Consider the following 17,855-nt stretch of genomic DNA (forward strand, 5'->3'; position numbering starts at 1 on the left):
ATATGTGTGTGTGTGTGTGTGTGTGTACACACGCATTGGACGAGAGTTTTAACGAAGTCATTCATGCCGTTGGGTCGCTGGAGGCCGGCCATTTTTCATCCTACTTTGATCGATAAGAATCGGGAATCAGCCAGTACAGGACTACGGCGATGCTCGTAATTACGATCACTTGTCCTCGGTCCACAAAGCCGGGAAAAGAATTCCAAAACGCGGATGGTGCAGAGAGAACGAGAAATTAACGACATTTAACGCGAAATTAGCTCTACGAAAAAGTGCTGAACGGTCCGAATGTGATTTACAGCAAGGAAGGTGATGATTTTTTTTTCTTCTTCTTCTTTTTCCCTCTCTTTTTACACGTTGAGTGCAAAAAGAATTCGTCTCGAATACGCCAGGTGATAGAAGTTTGTTAGGATACAATTTGAAGCTGTTTAAAAGTTCCGTTGTATAGTCGACGCCTTCAAAGAATAGGCGTACAGGATATAGGTGTGTATAAACGGTCGCTTCTTTGTGCAAACTCGCGTTTATTTCGAGACAAAATATAAAGGCATTAATTTCGCATGCAAATACTACCGGGGGTCGAGCTTTTCCACCGACTCAACCCTCCGATCCTTGACTCGAACTCCGCCTGGCGAATGTATGGGGCGGAAGAGAAGTGGGAGAAAGGAGGAAGGAGGGAGAAGGACCGAAGAGCTTGCAGGCGACTCGAGTCGAGCCGGCTTTCAAGGTATAATCAAGATGTTTGTTGATGTCGAGGGTGAAATAAACGCAAAAGCTAAAACGCGAGTGCAGAAGGAGGGAGGCGATTTCGAGAGTAAAGACAACGTTGAAAATATTGTACCAGCAGAAATACCAACCGTGAAGAATGTGCTACCTATCTACCAACAGATATATCGGTCCGCGAAAAAGACCGGCGAAAAAAGAAACCGACAAAACTCAATTGGCTAATTTCAGAGTGGGAAAATAGTACATTATGTACCAAGGGAATAAAGTCGCAGATTATTCCCGCCGCCGGTGGTCGAGAGCAAATAAGAAGCGAATCCGAACACTTGCGTCAAATTTATGTAACGATGTTTGTTATTCAGTCATTCGATTCTTCGGTCTATAGACCGAATTCTACAGAAATGAGAACATTAAAAAGTGTGAAAATGAGACTAAACTCTCCATGCGGCGATAAAACAACACGGATTCGAATGTAAATCCATAATAAATCCGAAAGACCTTAACGTATACCCAGTGTAAAAATGCTTCTCTTATTTTCAGTTTTATTTATTTCTTCTCCTCCCGAAGAAGATGGCTACGTTGCCGCCGCTGTTGCACCGGACTGCCGATCTTGGACGGGGCCGTAAAGTGTCCAGTAATCGTTTCTGAAATATACACATCCTATATATATATACAATGCTCAACGGCAGATAAAACTCTCTGTGTATCCCCATTGCGATTTTCCTTGCACTTGGCAGATATCGGCTCGTACTACCGCCTCGCCCATTGTCGACTACAACTGCGTCCATGCGTTACGTTTGTTTTGACTTAACGGTTTATCGTAAAAACGCGTCTCTCCCGTCAATTCCCGTTGGCTTTTTCAATCCTTTTTCTCTCGTTTTCTCCTGCCGGTAAGAATTGTTGCGCGAATGAACATTTCCTCTCAATCTTCCATCTTCCATTCCCTGGTAGCACTGCGAAAGAAAGAATCAAGTACACATAGAGAATACATAAATTTTGTTTTTCAACCCAGAAAAATATGGAGTGTCGTGTTTAACAGAGTTTGACGGTCGCTCGGGTTCGTCCTTCAACGTCAGCTGAAGCCGCCCCCAGGGTGGTGCTCGGTATTTGCTGAGGAATTTTTTTGAACCATCCGGGGACGCATATTGCCCCGGTAAGAGGGAAAGGGTTGACGTGTGACCCCGAATCGTGGGAGGAACGGCGGTACGGAGCGAGGGTGTAATATTGGTGAAAAATGGTAGACAATCATTTTTATTCCCCGCGATCCCTGGGCAGTTAAAAGCCAGACATTGCACCTGGGGGAATCTACTTCGCGGGTTGCGGGTTTGTATGCTAAGTAGGTAGCTGCTGCAGGGATATAAGTGTTATAATCCTCGCGAGACGACGACACCGACCGACACTCTGACTGCTGCCGGTGAGATGGTTCTCTTTAAAATTTCATGCACCATCAGATACCGCGATGACTTTGATACGCCCGGAGATATCGCGTCCCGTCTACTCTTTTTCTCTTTCACTCTTTGGTGTCGCGTTGCAACGGTGCTGGGATCGATGAAAATAGTTGGAATTCAGAACGCGTTGAATCAGTGCCCGCGCATTAACGAACCTGTAGTCGAAACGTACCGGCAGCTTTTCTCGCCGGCTTGATCGAAATTGCCGGAGTATTACAGAGATCAGCGAGTATCGAGTGTAAAGCCGTCATTTTGACATTTGTTGCACGAGTTTGCGAGTGGTGTAAACTATAGTCTCTACAAAACAGAATCCGGTCAATCGCTTCCACCTTGGCCGCCATTTCCTAGCGAATCGAAATTTTGAGAAGTTTTAAACTCGTACTATTAGGTAGAAACATTGATGTTATATGATAAACATATTACGATATTAATTACAAGCTGCTTGTAACATATTCGTTTATTAACATCAACGTTTCTACCTACTTATACTTGTTTAAAACATCCCAAAATTTTGGCGCGCAAGAAAATAGTGGCCCAGGTGAAAGCGATTGACCCAACTCTGTTTTGTAGGGATTTTAGTGTAAGCGAGACACTTTTAACGGTCGGTAGATTTCTCAGTTACGTAGAGAAGAGAAAGTGAGAAGGGTAGAATTGTGTAATACTAACTCTACCGTGGTTGGAGTTATAACAGAAATTAAACCCTTGAGTTTAATTTAAGGCAGGAGTTTAACCGATTCCGGAAGGACCGGAGAAATGTAATATATTTAAACACCGAGGATATAATTGAATAAACGTTAATTCAAGATATTTGCGGTCGTGATGATGATGACGTTAAACCGTCTGTTATTGTCGGGTTACAGAGCTCCTCCCTTCTCTTCCACACAAACGCACATGCTCCGAGGCAAACCGCACACTACATAACCTGGTACTCTTCCGGTTTAGCAAAAGGTGCCGCACACCGATTTGTCCGTTGTTTACGCGAACGGCGAAGCAAATCGCAAAGCGATCTGAGTTAGAAACGATCAATGCGATCGTAAAAAAAAATCGACGTCTCAAAAAACGCGTGCCCTTGCATACTGCCGGTCTTCCGTAAAAATTGTGTTTTGCAAATCCCATAAATGGTACCTGCACTTGTCGCAATGTTTCACGATAATGAAATTTGTCGAAAGAGAATTACGCGGACCGTTTTGATATTAACGATAGCGTTTCCCGCTCGTGCAAACTATCAGTTCGGGTTGTTTCATTGGCTCGTAAAGCGAGTTACGCCCCTCCTTGTCTTCGGAAGCGACGGCGTGCAATGTTGCAGGATTAAAGTCGCTACTTGCGTTCGTTCCAGGGACGGCGTTTCGCAGGTTCGCCGACATCGAGGCGTATAAACGTTTACACAGCTTCCTGGTACAGACGACTTTGGCGAGGCGGGGTTGGGGTTGGGGGTAGGAAGGGCGGAGGGTTGTACCGGCGCTAGGTGTGCCCACCTACCGTGGTGGAACCGTGCTACTACGGACATCAAAGCGAGATTGGCCGTGTAAACCTTCGTGCCTTGCCAAAGTCTTCTCGTCTGAAGCGCCGGGGTTGGCCAACAGGTCGTGGGCTGAGGGAAGGGCAAAAGGGACGGGCAGTGGCCGCAGGTCGACGTGGAAAAGATGGCGTTACACGACGCGGTGTTCGACGATGAAAAAACCTCGCGAGAGAGAGGAGCAAATAGGAAAAGTATTTTGGAACTACAACGGTGCAACGCTTTTGCCGTCAAACAAACTGGAACAGTAGAAGAAACCGACTCCGTGAGATTGAATTTCTTTCTTATTCCCGCCCTGCTAGCTGGGGTGTGTTAAGAGGGAAAAGAATACAACCTGCGAATGCCACGTCGCTGATCCTTGAGCTCACCCTGGTAATATAACCGAGACTCTGCTCGTCTTTGTCCCTCGTGAGTGAGTTCCTAGCGGTGAATTTTTTCTTCGTTCTCTCTTCGTTTTTACTCCTTGTGCTTCCAGGGAACGAGCACCAATTCGGGGTAAACAATTTGAATGCTTCCACGACCAAGCTCCTGTGTATGACGATGTCAAGCTTATACATGATGTACACCCGTCGAGAGTTTCCCTGCTGCTCCGAAAGCGACAAACTAGACACTTGAATTATGCATCGCCTACGAAGCGAGCACCGTGGCCGCTAATACCTGCCGGGCTTGGTCTAGCTTTGCTCCAGCTCTGTCTCTAGCTCTACCTCCGGCCTTACCCAGCTTCGCTAACGAGCAGAGGCCGTGCTCGGCGAAATGTTGAAACTGAAATTTATGGTTGAACTTTTTAATGAAATAAATTGCGTGGGAAAAATCGCTCTCTCGCCTCATGCAGCACGCCGTTGCAGACCGGAGGTGTTAAACCAATCCCAATCCTGCTGCTCCGTGGTTGGCTTTGGGAAAACAGAAGCCATTTATCCATGCCGCAGTGTTGTTCGTTCTTTCGTTTGCTCGCAGTGCGTAGCAGGGAAAAACGAGGAGTAGGAAATACTTGTCACACGGTTTCAGTAAGCGAAGGCTAAATTCTCCGAATGACGAATGAAAACCAACATCAAATCACGCTTGCCGTCGTTGCAGCACTCGATTGACGTGGAGGTATGAAATTCAGGAGCCATGTTCGTGAACCGCGTACCTGATGATAAACTCTTGCGACTCGGTCCGCTACCGATTTATGTTGTATTCGGCAAACTTTCCTACGGCCGATGACTCGACGTAGTTACGTATTAGCACGTGCAAAACGCGGCCTTTGGACGCGTACAATTTACCGGCGGGGTGACATCATTGAACTTTCACGTTTGCCGTAAAAGGTATCGTGGGCTGCAGCAGCAACAACGACTTGCGGTTAAAGTGGACCAAATCGTTGAAGCAGTGTTCTACTCGTATAACCTGTGCGGACAGTGATGAGAATCGGAGTCGTTTTTGCTCAACCTGTATTCAGGATGAGTCGGGACTCGTTTGTCTGCTGTGTGATAACCACCAGGCACCGCTACAAAAATGAACTTTGTATTATCGCTGTAACGTGGACCGAACGGTTCCAGAAACAAAGACCCTTGCGTGTTGGAATTCGACATAACGACACGTCGCGACGCCGATCGTTACACGGTGCCTGTATTTCAATTAAGACAAAAGGTTTATTCCACCATAGGAAGGACTTTTGGTACGAACCAAGCATCCTTGCTGCGTAATGCCTGCCGAAGTAACATCTGGCAGACACCTGTACGATGCGTGACGAGTATATCAAACGGATTGCGCAAGGCACGCGTTCATTTCTTTCTCATTTAGGAACCGATAATTCTCTCCCTCTCTCTCTTCATCTCTGTCTCTCCCGCGTGCTTACGGAACACGAAATTCCAAATAATAAAGGGTTCCTTTATCATCCCTCATCCGGGAGAACGATAACAAGTTGGCGAGGAATTAATGTCGTCGTCGAAACCGTCGGCCAGTTTTATCATTTCTGGTTCACGGTACCTACCTAGTCGTCATTTTCATGAGCTCACGTTACGAGATCGTATAACGCAAAATCTCCTTTGTTAATTGCTTGTAAAGGGATTGCGATATGAGCGTTAATAGACAGGTCATACCTCGCTTATCGCCCCGTCCATTCGGTAGCCTGTTTAATGCCTGCGGAGCGGACAGAGAAATAAGAAGTAGAGACACGTAGCAGGTGTACAGGTGCATAATAATAATCAAAGAGTTATATTATTACTCGGCTCGTGATTTTAACTATTTTCACCGTAGCCGGAGCGTTGTTAAAACAATTAAAACTTTTGCCAAAGTAATTTACTCGTTACAGGCGATTTGAAACTTGAAAGTTGGGCCTTAATCATGAAAAGTTTCCCGTTTCGGGTGAGCAGGAGAGTAGAGAGGGGCTTCCGAGAACAATTAACCGCCGTTTTGCCTCCTTAATTAATAAGCTTGCAATCAATTTCTTGAAAATTCGCCACACCAAAAAGATTCGTGTATGCCTGTCAGCCGAGTTGGAAAAAGCAGAGCTTCTCTATCAGACGAGATACTCCCCCACACATCCTTTTTTCCAGTCCTTTTTCCCCGGCCAGAAAAACAAGGAGAAGGAATCCAGCTCACGTCTCCTCGGCACGAAAGAAAAATCCCGCTGGGATAAGGCGTTCGAAACTTGGATAACTTCTTCTTCGCCCTTTCTTCGCGACGAGCCGAAGACATTCGCCACCAAACCAGCTAGCTAGCCGCAAGCCTAGCTAGTAGCGAGCCTGAGAATTGATCGGTGTATGCAAGATACGTACTCGCATAGGATGTCACGTCAGCGAACGTGCGTCGAGTCGTCATCGTCGTTGTCGTTGACGTTACGAGGAACGGCCGTGAACGCGTTTCTCCGTGTTTGTCTCTACGTGTGTGTATATAAATACTCGCATCTCTGTCTCTACGGCCGTGTGTTCCCTTCTCTCTCACACCCCCTTGCCTTCCCTCTCTCTCTTCTCCTTCTCCCTCACTCTATCTCTGTACCCCGTATCGCCCGGAGAGCGAACGGATGGCACTTCGCTCCTGTATGACATCCGTAATGTCTATCTATTCACTCCGACGAGTCGCGCTGCCGTTGACAGCGTATGAATTCCAAACTTGAATGTGTATTGTTGGGATTAAATTAATTTAAACGACATATGCGAGCCTCTCCGCCTCCCGACTCTCTGCATGTGTGCTCTGACGTTTCAGGTATATGGAATTGTTTTTTAAATCTACTTTTTTCCTTTGTTTTTCGAGATTAAACGTTTTTTATGCTAATTCCGAAAAATAATCGAAAGAGAACTTGTCAGAACGACACCCGAAACGTTGATCTCCTTCTATCTTTGCGCCAACTGAATAGGATTTGAATTAACTTAACGTGGAATGGGCAGTAAAACCATTGGAATCAATGCTACGGCATCGTTCTGTAACGTTTTTCCCACATGGAGGTGTTTAAGAATACATGCCGAATTTTTAAAATCCAATTTCAGCTAAGAGTTTGAAAAAAAATCATCTGGCAAGCCGAAGGATCAAAATCTGTTAAGTTTCTTAGCCGACGATGGAAGCTCCGTTAATAACCATCTCCTATCCTGTCGGTGGTTCGCTTCTGCTCGCGTCTTTCTCAGCCTCTATTCATAGTCCATCTCCCCTTTCCTGACTGCGCTCTTTCACTCGTCCTCCCCGTGCGCTGGCTGTCCTCATCATCACCACCAGGACATTTCAGCGATCTGGTAATGGTCCGTATCACCAACGCTGCGCGAAGAATGACGTGTATTGACATCCACCTCCTCGTCTCCCCCCTCCCCCCCCTTTCCTACTTCTCGCTTTAGTTCCTCTTTCTCCATTTTGTCAACGAAAATGAAGCTGCTGGAAACGCCGAAGGAATACACGTTTCACCAACTAGCTTCGTCGTGAACTGTTTGGCTACGGCGATGAGTGGCTTTTTCACAGGTTCATTAAAAATGACGAGGAAGAACGAGAAGTCTGTAACTGCTTTAAGAGAAATTGGTAATATGTCTACTCTGTGCCTTGACGATTGTTGGAAAAATTCAATCGAATCTTTCTTATTGTTCAGACGATGCTGGTCGGATAGCGAAAAAGCCTGAAGCTAGAGTGCGGAGTCCTTTTTGGCCCTTTCCTTCGATTTTCTCCACATATTTCTTGATACGACGAACAATAAGGGAACGGTAAAAACCCAGCAAAAATGTCTGCCTATGGTTGAACTCTTCTCCGCGCCTTCTTAGGGCAGAACACACACTTTTGTCCCTGAGTTTTTTCTGTTTTGACGCATCAATGCCTGTTGTTTGCACCAGCAACGACAGCTGACAGGCCGTACTTACACGGAACATCGCCAAGCGTCATCCCCGTCCGTCGTCTCATGTCACATCGTCGTCGTCGACGACGACGGTTTAACCAATAATGTCGAGAGTACCCGATGCTGCTGCCGCTGCTGTTGGTACTGTTGGTGCTGTTGCAACGTATACACACAGCCGCAGTGACGCTGTCTGGATCCATGTGGCATAATATTCCCGCTGCGTCCCACGTACGCACCGATGCACCCATGCCCACTCGGTCCCAGCATCCTTCTATAAATATCTAACCTAGACGCGGCTCTTACAACTACAGCAATCAGTTGCACCATGCCGAGATCCGTTGTCATTGTACATTTACAATTGCCAATATTCTCGCTTCCCTCTTTCCATTCCCATCTTCAATGGCTGGATAAGAACCTATGCTGCAGTATAGCTGCAATGAATCTTGTTCTGCAACTTCTTGTTGTTTGAGAAACTCCGGTTGGTCGTTACAGTGGCCGTTGTTGGGTAGGAACCGACATTTAACGGTAGAAAGATTTCTTTGAGACCAGAGAGTCTGGCTGAGGAAAAAAAAAAAAGAACGGTAATTCTCGGGTTCTTTTTTACTAATGAAAGAAACTTCGATCTCGCGCCCGTTTACAACGCATTTGTAATCTATGATTCATTGCCTTATCAACTCTCTATCGGTAAATAAGACCAAAGTTTTTTCTTTCGTGCGTTTTATTTCGTCTCTTCGTACAGTTACGAGCAATAAACTCGTGATTTATCTTCCCTCGGTATTTCCTCCGAAAGTCCTTTTACAAAAACCGACCAAGTCTGCTGGATCCGTGGAAATCTGAGATAAGAAGATCCGATTGGTTCTCGGCGAACAACGAACACGTCGAAAACCATCAGCGTATTTTACATTCGCAGTACGAACGTGAATTGAGGATACGTGTATCGCCAGTGGGGTCAAGTAGTAACGAGGTGACGTCAGAATGCGGAGGAACAATTGCAATGGCCTATCTTGAAGCCGTCATCCCGAGTCGTACCACGAGGTTCTAACGAAGCTGTGCAGTAACCGTCACGTATCCCGTTATTGGTCTCAACTGAAGTTACGCGCAGGGATGTGCACGTGGTGGGGCTTGGCATCTGGCATCTGGCCTATACGTAGCGTAAGTCTCGTGCGTCTCGTAGCGCCGAGGTGGACGCATTCAGCCGACGTACCGAATTAGTCGTAACTCATTCAGTCTTGGCTCGTTAGCGTTGTTAACCCTGACCCCGAGCTATTCGCTCGTCGTCCTCGTCGTTGGTTTCAAGACGAGCGTCGCGAGTGTCTCCTCAGTGTTGAAGTTTTTTTTTCTTACAGGGAACAAGAATCACTTTCGCGACGATGAGGAATGACAACGTTGCAGGGGCTGGGGAATATGAATGGAGAGAGGAAAATGGAAACGAAAATCCGTGAAGATATACGCTTTTCCACACAGCGGCTTGAACGAACGATCGGTCTCCTCGTGCATGTAACACCTTTCCGAAGGCACACGTACACACGGGGAGACTGGATTTCAAATTCGACTTTGGAAAATAATAAATTTTCAATTTTATCGTCGCTCTCTTCAAAACTTTTCGGCTTCTCTTTAACGGTCTGGCTCAAAGCCATACCTACTTGCTCCCGGGGTACGACGTCCCCGTGTGGTTGGGAGTAGAGCGGTTATCATTCATTCTGTCCTCCTACTTCTCGCTCGCTATCTGAGAACCGAGAGAACGAGCAAACGAGCCAACGAGTTCCTGCCCTGTCTCTGTTAATGACAGTTGCTCAGAATTACTGCACAAGTTTTCATCCCTATTCAAGGAGATAACCTCCCGCGGTTTAAGATTATCCCAGCGTCAAGTGGTTTACGCTTCTGTTTTCTCTCCGCCGTTTCTTTCCTCCCTTTACCCTCAATGTCGTCGCTGTCTTTCCGCCCAACCCTTGCACAAACTCACCAGTCTCTCTCTCTCTCTCTTTCTCTCTTCATTCAAACCTCTGGAACACTCTTGGTTGGTTCGATGAAAGAGGGTACGTATACCAGTGGGAGTGCATGCATGTACCAGCTCTCGTAGTAAATAGTAAACAGTGAAACATCGCATGGAGGAGATACGAGTCGAGAAAGTGTGGAGGGGATGGGTGCAACCGGTGGCGTATGGAGAGTCGTCGTCGTTGGTTTTGTCTTTCGTTTGTCGTGAATGAAACAGAGCTGGGCTTTGTACGACGAAGAACCCGTACAACCCATACACTCGGCCACATCGTGCACAGAAGGCCTACTATCTTCCCGCGGTGTCGTGGCCAGTGCTTCTTCCTCTCTTTTTCACTCTCCACCATTTGCGCCCGCCATGCGTTAACGCGTCCCTTTCAACTTTCCCGTCCCCCGTTCGCCCGCATTCGAACAATTCAGCAGCACTTCTGGGAGTGAATGCCTTCGAGGGAAAACCATGCCCGCTACACCAGGACGTTGTATTCCTTCTCCTCGCGAAGAGATGACAATTACAGTCAGTCCTGGCTCTCTCATATCTGTTAATCTCTATTTTTATTTATTTATTTTTTTTTCTATTTCAACTTCTCTCCAGCTGTGCGGTCAGCTTTGATGATTTAGAAGAGCATTGTTCAGAAATCATCAAGTCGTTCCATTACCCAATGATGGAGCGGGCGAAGCTGCCGGAGTAGCGAAGATAGATCGGGGATCATTCAGGCAAGGAAAGAACAAGAGTGGCTAACCACCTTAACTCACGAACGGGATTCTTCCGTACGACTGTTGTCCGCATAGAATCACAAGCCTCGACGGGCCTCTTGGGGACCCAAACCATCCAATATCTGTGGGAACGTAGCAACAATCGACGGTGTACGATATGGGCAAAGTCACAATTCCTCGGACGGTTCTATCACCGGCAGAACAGCCATCGCCTAGCCTTCCGCTATGCGCCCTCGTACGTTTCTTTCTTTCTTTCACTTTTGTGAGGCAAGAAGTAGCGAGACCACGGATGCATCCCTCGGGGCTTCCGTTAGATAACACGAGCCATCGTTTTCTGTCGGGCTCGAGAATCCGGTGTTATTGGAAAGGGGCGGGAAACGGAGCTGGAAAGCCGTTATAATCGACGAAATGCGAGGCGAGGCTACACGGCCCGCCTAGCAGCCAGCTCCTAGCGACGGTGAATTTTTAAATTATTACGCAGTTTCAGGTTTAATGGGGCTAATAATAAAAAGACTATAGATATCCAGCGGCGTCGTCCCGCCTCCGGCTTCCATATATACCGGACCGAGAAACGCTGGAAACTTTAACCGCCTCGTGTTCGTCGCGGTGTAAACCTCCCGATTACTTACGACGACTTGTTCCGGGCCGAGTGAACCAGGAAGATAAGATATACTATTTTCACCTATTTTCTCTCCTCCGTCCTTTGTTGATCTTCCCTCGCTCTGCTAGCTCCGGTTCACCGAAATCCCACGTCGAATTTCACCCGCTAGGTGGACCTCGGACTGGCGCCACTACCGACTTAGCCCGAAGTTTAATTTAGACCCAGCCTTTCAGTCTGGCACCGTGCATTGGTTGCTTCGGCCAAACTGATCTTTGTCGGTGGTAAACTTTGTCAAAGGTCTTACGCTCGCTCGCTCGATCGGTGTCTCAGAGAGTCGTACGTCGACTCTAAGGCCAACACCCGCGGCAACAGGTGTAAGCGTATAGCCGGTATGTAGATACACACATATATATATATATATGTATGTATATATGTATATATATTACAGGCTGCGTCATATCGAGCGAGACTTGAAATATGTGCAAGGCGGTTTATTCGGCGGGAAATTAAGCAGCGTGGATTTCCCGCGCATATAGGGAGGAAAAATTTCGTGGACGCGGCAAATGGGTACGGAGGGTTTAGTTGACAATGCCGCGCTACCATCATCCACCGTAAGGACGGTGTATATGAGGTTGAAATTTTCACAGTTCACAGCAAACGCCCAAGGAGAATTCCTCCCGGACTTCTCTGATGCTCGAAATTCAGCGAATCGTTGGGCTCCTTCCATCTCCTCTTAACCGAAATATCCTACCGCGGTACTCACATGCCGACGATGACGCTTCGAGTGTGAGAGGCTCTTTCTCAGCCATGAATTTTCACCCGCAGGCAACACGTGCGCCAAGATCCCCAGCTCCTCGCAGCCTTTGTGAGTTCCTTTGCGGAAAATTTTCCAGGTGGGGGGAGTGGGTGGCTAATATTTTTACTCTATTTATTTTTATCGAACCATCGGACTACAAGGGTGTAAACAGAATCATAGGAATAACAGTAATAATTTTTCAGTGACGGATACCGCATGTTTTTAAAAATTTGATCGATCGGTCGTTCTTTAAGCTGTCCTATCTTTGGAGCGCGTAAATCGTGATAGAAATGTAACGGTGAAAAATGCCCGCGGCAAACACAGCGCTGGGGGGACAAAAGGGAAAAACAGATAAAGAATTTCCGAGTAATGATCAAACTAAAAAATAAAATAAAAGTAAGAAAGTAATCCACTCTGGCCATTAGGCAAGGCCTAAAGTTTCCGGGTTAAACCTGGGGAACGAAGCTAACGACCTGATAACTGGGGATAATTTTATCGTTCTCGAAGGAAAAGAGGATCCGGGGTTTATAGTGCAGCAACGCCGACATAAACGGAAGCAAAGGAGAGTGCCGTTGCGTATAGCTGTACGGGTTGTATCAAATTAAGTAACTAATCGTGACGCATGAGGCCAGCTGGAAAGTTAAACCACTGTGCACCCAGTTTCTGTTCGCGAGGTAGCGGCTTGGGAGGTAAAACATTTCCGGAACGATAATCAGATTAATACATATTAAGGATGAGTTCATAGTTTCAGCCGTTGTGCGAGTGTTGCGTATTACGCCGCGTTCCTTATTCCCATTTAGACCCGTCGGCCCGTGCGTGTTTAATTAAAAGGTCTGAATGCCGTTGATTTTATTTTTTCATTTTCTTATGTAACGATTCACACCTCTATGGACTGAAAAGGTGTGCAAGGGCTGAACGGGTAGCTGCGGCACTGCGCAAACGAGTTCGAATAGGTGTGCGAGCAGAGCAAAGAAACACGTGAAATGCCTTAGAATCGTAGCAAAGTGTATTGGTATAAATAATATAATGCCGTGTACTGCACGGCGAGTAATAATAACTCGGTCCGAGGAAGGAGTTCGCGCGCCGCTAGAAGTTTGAAATTAATTATTTTCATTCCCGTTCCACTAACGAGCTCAAACTTCTATTTCCATATCGCAATTAGTCCTAATTAATGAGCTCGGATAAAAAATTAGCTCGGGCTATAGTCTATAAAACTTTTTTTTCCTCCCTTCCTTTAACGGCCGCGCGAATTATGGATCTCTGTCCGGTTGGTTGGGGAGGTTCTAGACACGATTGGCAGCATCGTCTCGGTGCGAAGCTAGGCGAACGAACACTCGTGAAAGTAACGGGCTTTACCCCCGAAACGACGCCGGAAGTGGATGAATACCAGCAATTATTTTTACCCCATCTGGAATATTCAACGCCCAGTGTGTCTGCCCCACCGCTCGGCTGTTTCCTTCGGCTCATCATTCGTATATTTACTCAGGACTCCACGGTGTCTATGCGCGATGCTTGTACCAAGAGTAGGTATGTACATACGATAAAGTATAACCAACTAAACAAACTGTACCGACGATAAGGTTATTGTTGAAATTTCTCTAACCATACAGATTATCATCGCATTGTATGTATACACCTATATTTGCACGTAACGCAAACAACCAAGGGATGCCTGGTGCATGGCTCACCACATGTGGCATGGCATAATTATAGGTCCGGACGTATCTCGCGAGTCCATCGTCAAAACTACATCGCGCGTCCCTCTGAAAGAAATATAATGCAATTGGCGCCTCAATGGGGTGAGCATCTTGATTATTACAGGCTAGCGCTTTTTTTGTTTCTCCCTTTTTCTCTGTGATAATTCCTGACCACAGGGATGATGGAAAGCAGTTCCTGCTCTCTGTGAGATGAGAGAATTCACGTAGCGCTAAGCACACACACTTGTCAGATCAAGTTCTCTTCTTTTCTCCGGCTTAACATTGTGAAAGAAAGAACGTCGGTCCATTACCGCATCATCTCTCCGGTGTCAAGCCGTTCCGTGACTTAGATACCACATTAGGTGTCCACTTTACTTTGAGTGTCCAAAAGGTTGGCACGAATATGAAAGCGTCGAGTTCGAGGAATGCTTGGGGCCATAATGCGCGTAGATTTTTTGCCCATTTTTGTGAAGAAAAAAAAAAAAAAAACTGACCATTCAGTGAATGTTTGTAGCAATGAAAAGTCTGACTGATTGTGGAGTAAATTCGTCCTTCCAATCTCGATGAAACGTCGCCGTTACAAAGAATTCCCGGCAACGAGGGAACGAGCAGCAACTTTATGATATCAAATGAGGAACAGCAGAAACAGGAGAAGAGAAAATACATGCGATAAGTAGTAGAAACGGAGTGAAACAAAAAAACCCCGTTTATATGCGAGAAAAAAAAGTACCTATGGAACGAGAAAAGACTAAAGGGAAGAAAGAAAACAGGGTTAAGAAAAATGAGGGAAATAAAGTCCCTCCATCACAGCCGGCCGGGGAAACGAGGTAAAAATAAAGCAGTTCTCGTTTACTCGTTAATATAGTTGCTGTTATCAGCGTGTTTCCCGCGACGATCACTCGGCTCCGGGTTGCGATTATAGTTGTGTTATATCTCTGAGGCAGCGAAGAGACAATCTCGTTCTTTCGCCCTCTTCCTCTCACTCGGTAAGTCCGCGGGATGACGAGACCGGAGCTTAGAGCACAAAGAATCCCACCCCCTTATTCGTCAAGGTAGAAAGAGGATGACGAGAGGGACTGACTTTAACCCTGGGAAAATCACAACGAGGAGAACAGTTAAGCGGGGGCAGCAGCAACTTTCCCGGCGACAAGACCGAGCCGCCCCCGCGTGGATGAGTCTCTCCCAGTCGACTAAACAAAGGGGGCAAAAGAAAAAAGATAGCCCCCTTCTCCCAGAAACTGCTCGTTCCTACAATCGTTTGTCATCGCTTCAGTCAATTGAGGCAATTTCTGGAAAACAATGGCGCCGACTACAACACTCGCCCAACAATTATTGCCCTTGGGTACACGCGGAGCTTACCAACAATCGCGATTCAGCCCTCGTCGTTTTGGTACGAGAAAATCCCGTTTCCTTCGCTCCGAGGTAAGCCCTCTTGCCTCGAGTAGTATTACGGACAGTGGTAGGGGAAAACCGTTCGAAGAAATGAATGAATATTTATCAATAAGCAGACTCAGACGCTGGGACCAAGATACATATTTCAGGGTCCTCGTCAAACGGCTCGTTGGAAATCGGATTTATTTCCAAAGCGTGCGAGTTATTGCTCGGCTTAACCTAGGGGATGGGTTTTACAGATTACCCCGTCCTCTTTGGGGGGTGGGGGACGTTCGATCGGGCTTTGACTTCGGCTGGCTGCACAGGGCAGAGTTGCTTCTGCTGCCGCCGCTGCTGCCTCGGCTGGCGGTGGCAGTGATGGTGGAAGTGAGGAGCGGGGTAAACAGCTATAATAGTAATTAATTAACGGGGAGTGCTTCGCTCGGAGGGTGAGCGTATAATCTCATTTTGGTCGAAGCTCGAGTGGAGAGAAACGGCGAAGAGAGAAATGGAGGGGAGAGCAAAGCGGAGCAGAGATGAGACGCAGAGAATTCTGCACGGAAGGAGGCACGATGATAACTTTACACTCTCTCTCCGACGCTCAGCCGCTGCGAAGAACCCGTTGCCAGCCTACGGCAACCAGTTCGCAGCCTACTCGAGTGGTACACTAACTTGGCTAACGCGCAGAGTTATGTCAACTTTGCTTTACATGTACGTTGGAGTTGAGTAATTTCTCGTTTATCTTCCGAGCGACTACACGGATATCCCGCACCTCGAGTACCGAGCACTTCCCTTCGCCCCGCGTTACTGTTTGCTTAGATTCCGTATGGAATGCCGCTCGTCTCGGTCCACGCGTTCTCCGCGCCTTCCACCATATCTCTGGCTCTTTTTACCCCGAGTATACGAGTACGAACGCTTCGCAGTCTTCGAAACCTTTTATCCTGTTCCCCTGGTAACTCTGAACCAGAAAATCACTCGCTGACACTAACCGACTTTGAATTTGCTTTTCAGACATGCTACGAGATGGAGAGGTACCTGAAGGACGAGCCTAAGCTACAGTCGTACAAAAAATTACCCACGGAGTTGGACACGGCGCCATGGAACCTCTTCAGAGCGCCCCCCATTTCGTGGACAGCGTCGACGGGGAACGCAAACGCGCAGTTCGACTCCCCGATTAAAATGGAGGTAAGAAACAGTAGCTCGAGCGGTACTAGGATTCTTGTTAGTACACCTTTGTTGGAAAACGAAACTTTGTACAAATGGATCATATCCTCGCGGCTTGTCGCAGGTCACAACGACATCCGACGACAGAGATCCCCTCGGTCTTAACGACATAAAGTTCAGCCCGGGTGACCACAACCATGATCGACACCTCGACTCGCTCTCGATGTCGTCGGCGAGTTCGGCCTGCTCCGCCCTCTCCTGGGACAGTTCGCCTTCGCTATCCTGCAGAGCACTGATCCTGAAAAAGGAGCCAAGCGAAGACCTCGAGGAGGATGAGGAGCAAGAGGTGTGCACGAACCGCCTTTCATTTCTCTCTTTGCCTGGTCGACAAGTAGTACTGGTAGTCCTCGGGAGCGAGTCAAAAGCTAACCACACACCCCCCTCTTCTTGTACCCTTTCAGGAGATCGAAGAGGAGGACGACAGCGGGTGCGAAGGCGAGGGCCAAATCCTGACGCCACCATCAAGTCCCGAGTCTGGTCAGGGTCACTCGAATTCGAGTCACTCTTCCAGCGGCAGTTCGATGCTGGACGTTCACCATCACCTAAATCTCCACGGTACCGGTGGCAGAAGTGCGATCGTCAGGGTGACGGCCAGCAGTCCACAGGGAGTGGCGAGGTGAGTTACAGCAACAAAAGCAATTCACGTCGGTATCGAGAGCCAATTGTCGCAGGCCGATCTCTAATCTTTTTCCTCTGTCATCCCAGACTGATATCCGTCGCGACGAACGGCTTTCCAACGGCGGTGGGTGCGCAGAACCAGCACGTCAGTGCGAATCCAGTCGCGGCGACGGTCGTCCAAAGGCATCACGCCCGGAGTCACGAGCACAGTCCACCTGACACGAAAAGGCGGATACACAAGTGCCAGTTTCCCGGCTGCAAGAAGGTCTACACGAAGAGTTCGCACCTCAAAGCTCACCAGAGAACGCACACGGGTGAGTCATTCGATACTTTCCATCAACGTGAGAGAGCATTTATCTGACTAAGGGTGAGAGGGGCGGGGGGAGGGGGCAAGACAAACTAACGCCCGTGTCGGACCCACATATTTAAGAACCTCGCGGTCTACTGATCGTTGTGCTTTCTTACGCCGGTAAAAAAAACTCGCCGACGCGTCTGCCCGTGATTATCTTAACGCGAGGTAGCATCCTACTTCGGATGCTGGGAAATCTCAAGTGGACTTTATGATGATCTCCAGATCTCGCTGCGCATCAGTCGCTTCGGACGTTAATACTAGTAAAGAAAAATTATCACTCGAATTAGCTGGGCTCTATTGAACCATTCATCGTCGCAGTTGGTTCATTATCAATTTTTGTCGTGAGTTTAGGTTTCGGACAAACACAGTACGATGTCTTGATTCCGTAATTTGTCACCATCGCGGTACGCATGCAGTACCTGCATTGTAATAGTTCCTTGTTTGCTAGTTGGCGAGGTCGCATTAGCTACATGCGGACATGGGAATTTCACTATTTACGAGTTCGTAAACAAGGGCGG

General features: G+C 47.5%; 1 protein-coding gene across 1 annotated transcript in view; it reads left to right on the top strand.

The window, feature by feature from the left end:
* LOC107226155 (Krueppel-like factor 6) overlaps nucleotides 1–17,855 on the top strand; it is a 208,401-nt gene that overhangs the window by 180,208 nt on the left and 10,338 nt on the right. The window contains exons 2-5 of the mRNA XM_046731017.1: nucleotides 16,155–16,328; nucleotides 16,432–16,653; nucleotides 16,769–16,983; nucleotides 17,073–17,299. Of these exons, the coding sequence (XP_046586973.1) occupies nucleotides 16,155–16,328; nucleotides 16,432–16,653; nucleotides 16,769–16,983; nucleotides 17,073–17,299 (838 nt within the window). The remainder of the gene's footprint in view (nucleotides 1–16,154; nucleotides 16,329–16,431; nucleotides 16,654–16,768; nucleotides 16,984–17,072; nucleotides 17,300–17,855) is intronic.

The sequence above is a fragment of the Neodiprion lecontei genome, chromosome 2 (assembly GCF_021901455.1).
Source record: "Neodiprion lecontei isolate iyNeoLeco1 chromosome 2, iyNeoLeco1.1, whole genome shotgun sequence".
Lineage (NCBI taxonomy): Eukaryota > Metazoa > Arthropoda > Insecta > Hymenoptera > Diprionidae > Neodiprion > Neodiprion lecontei.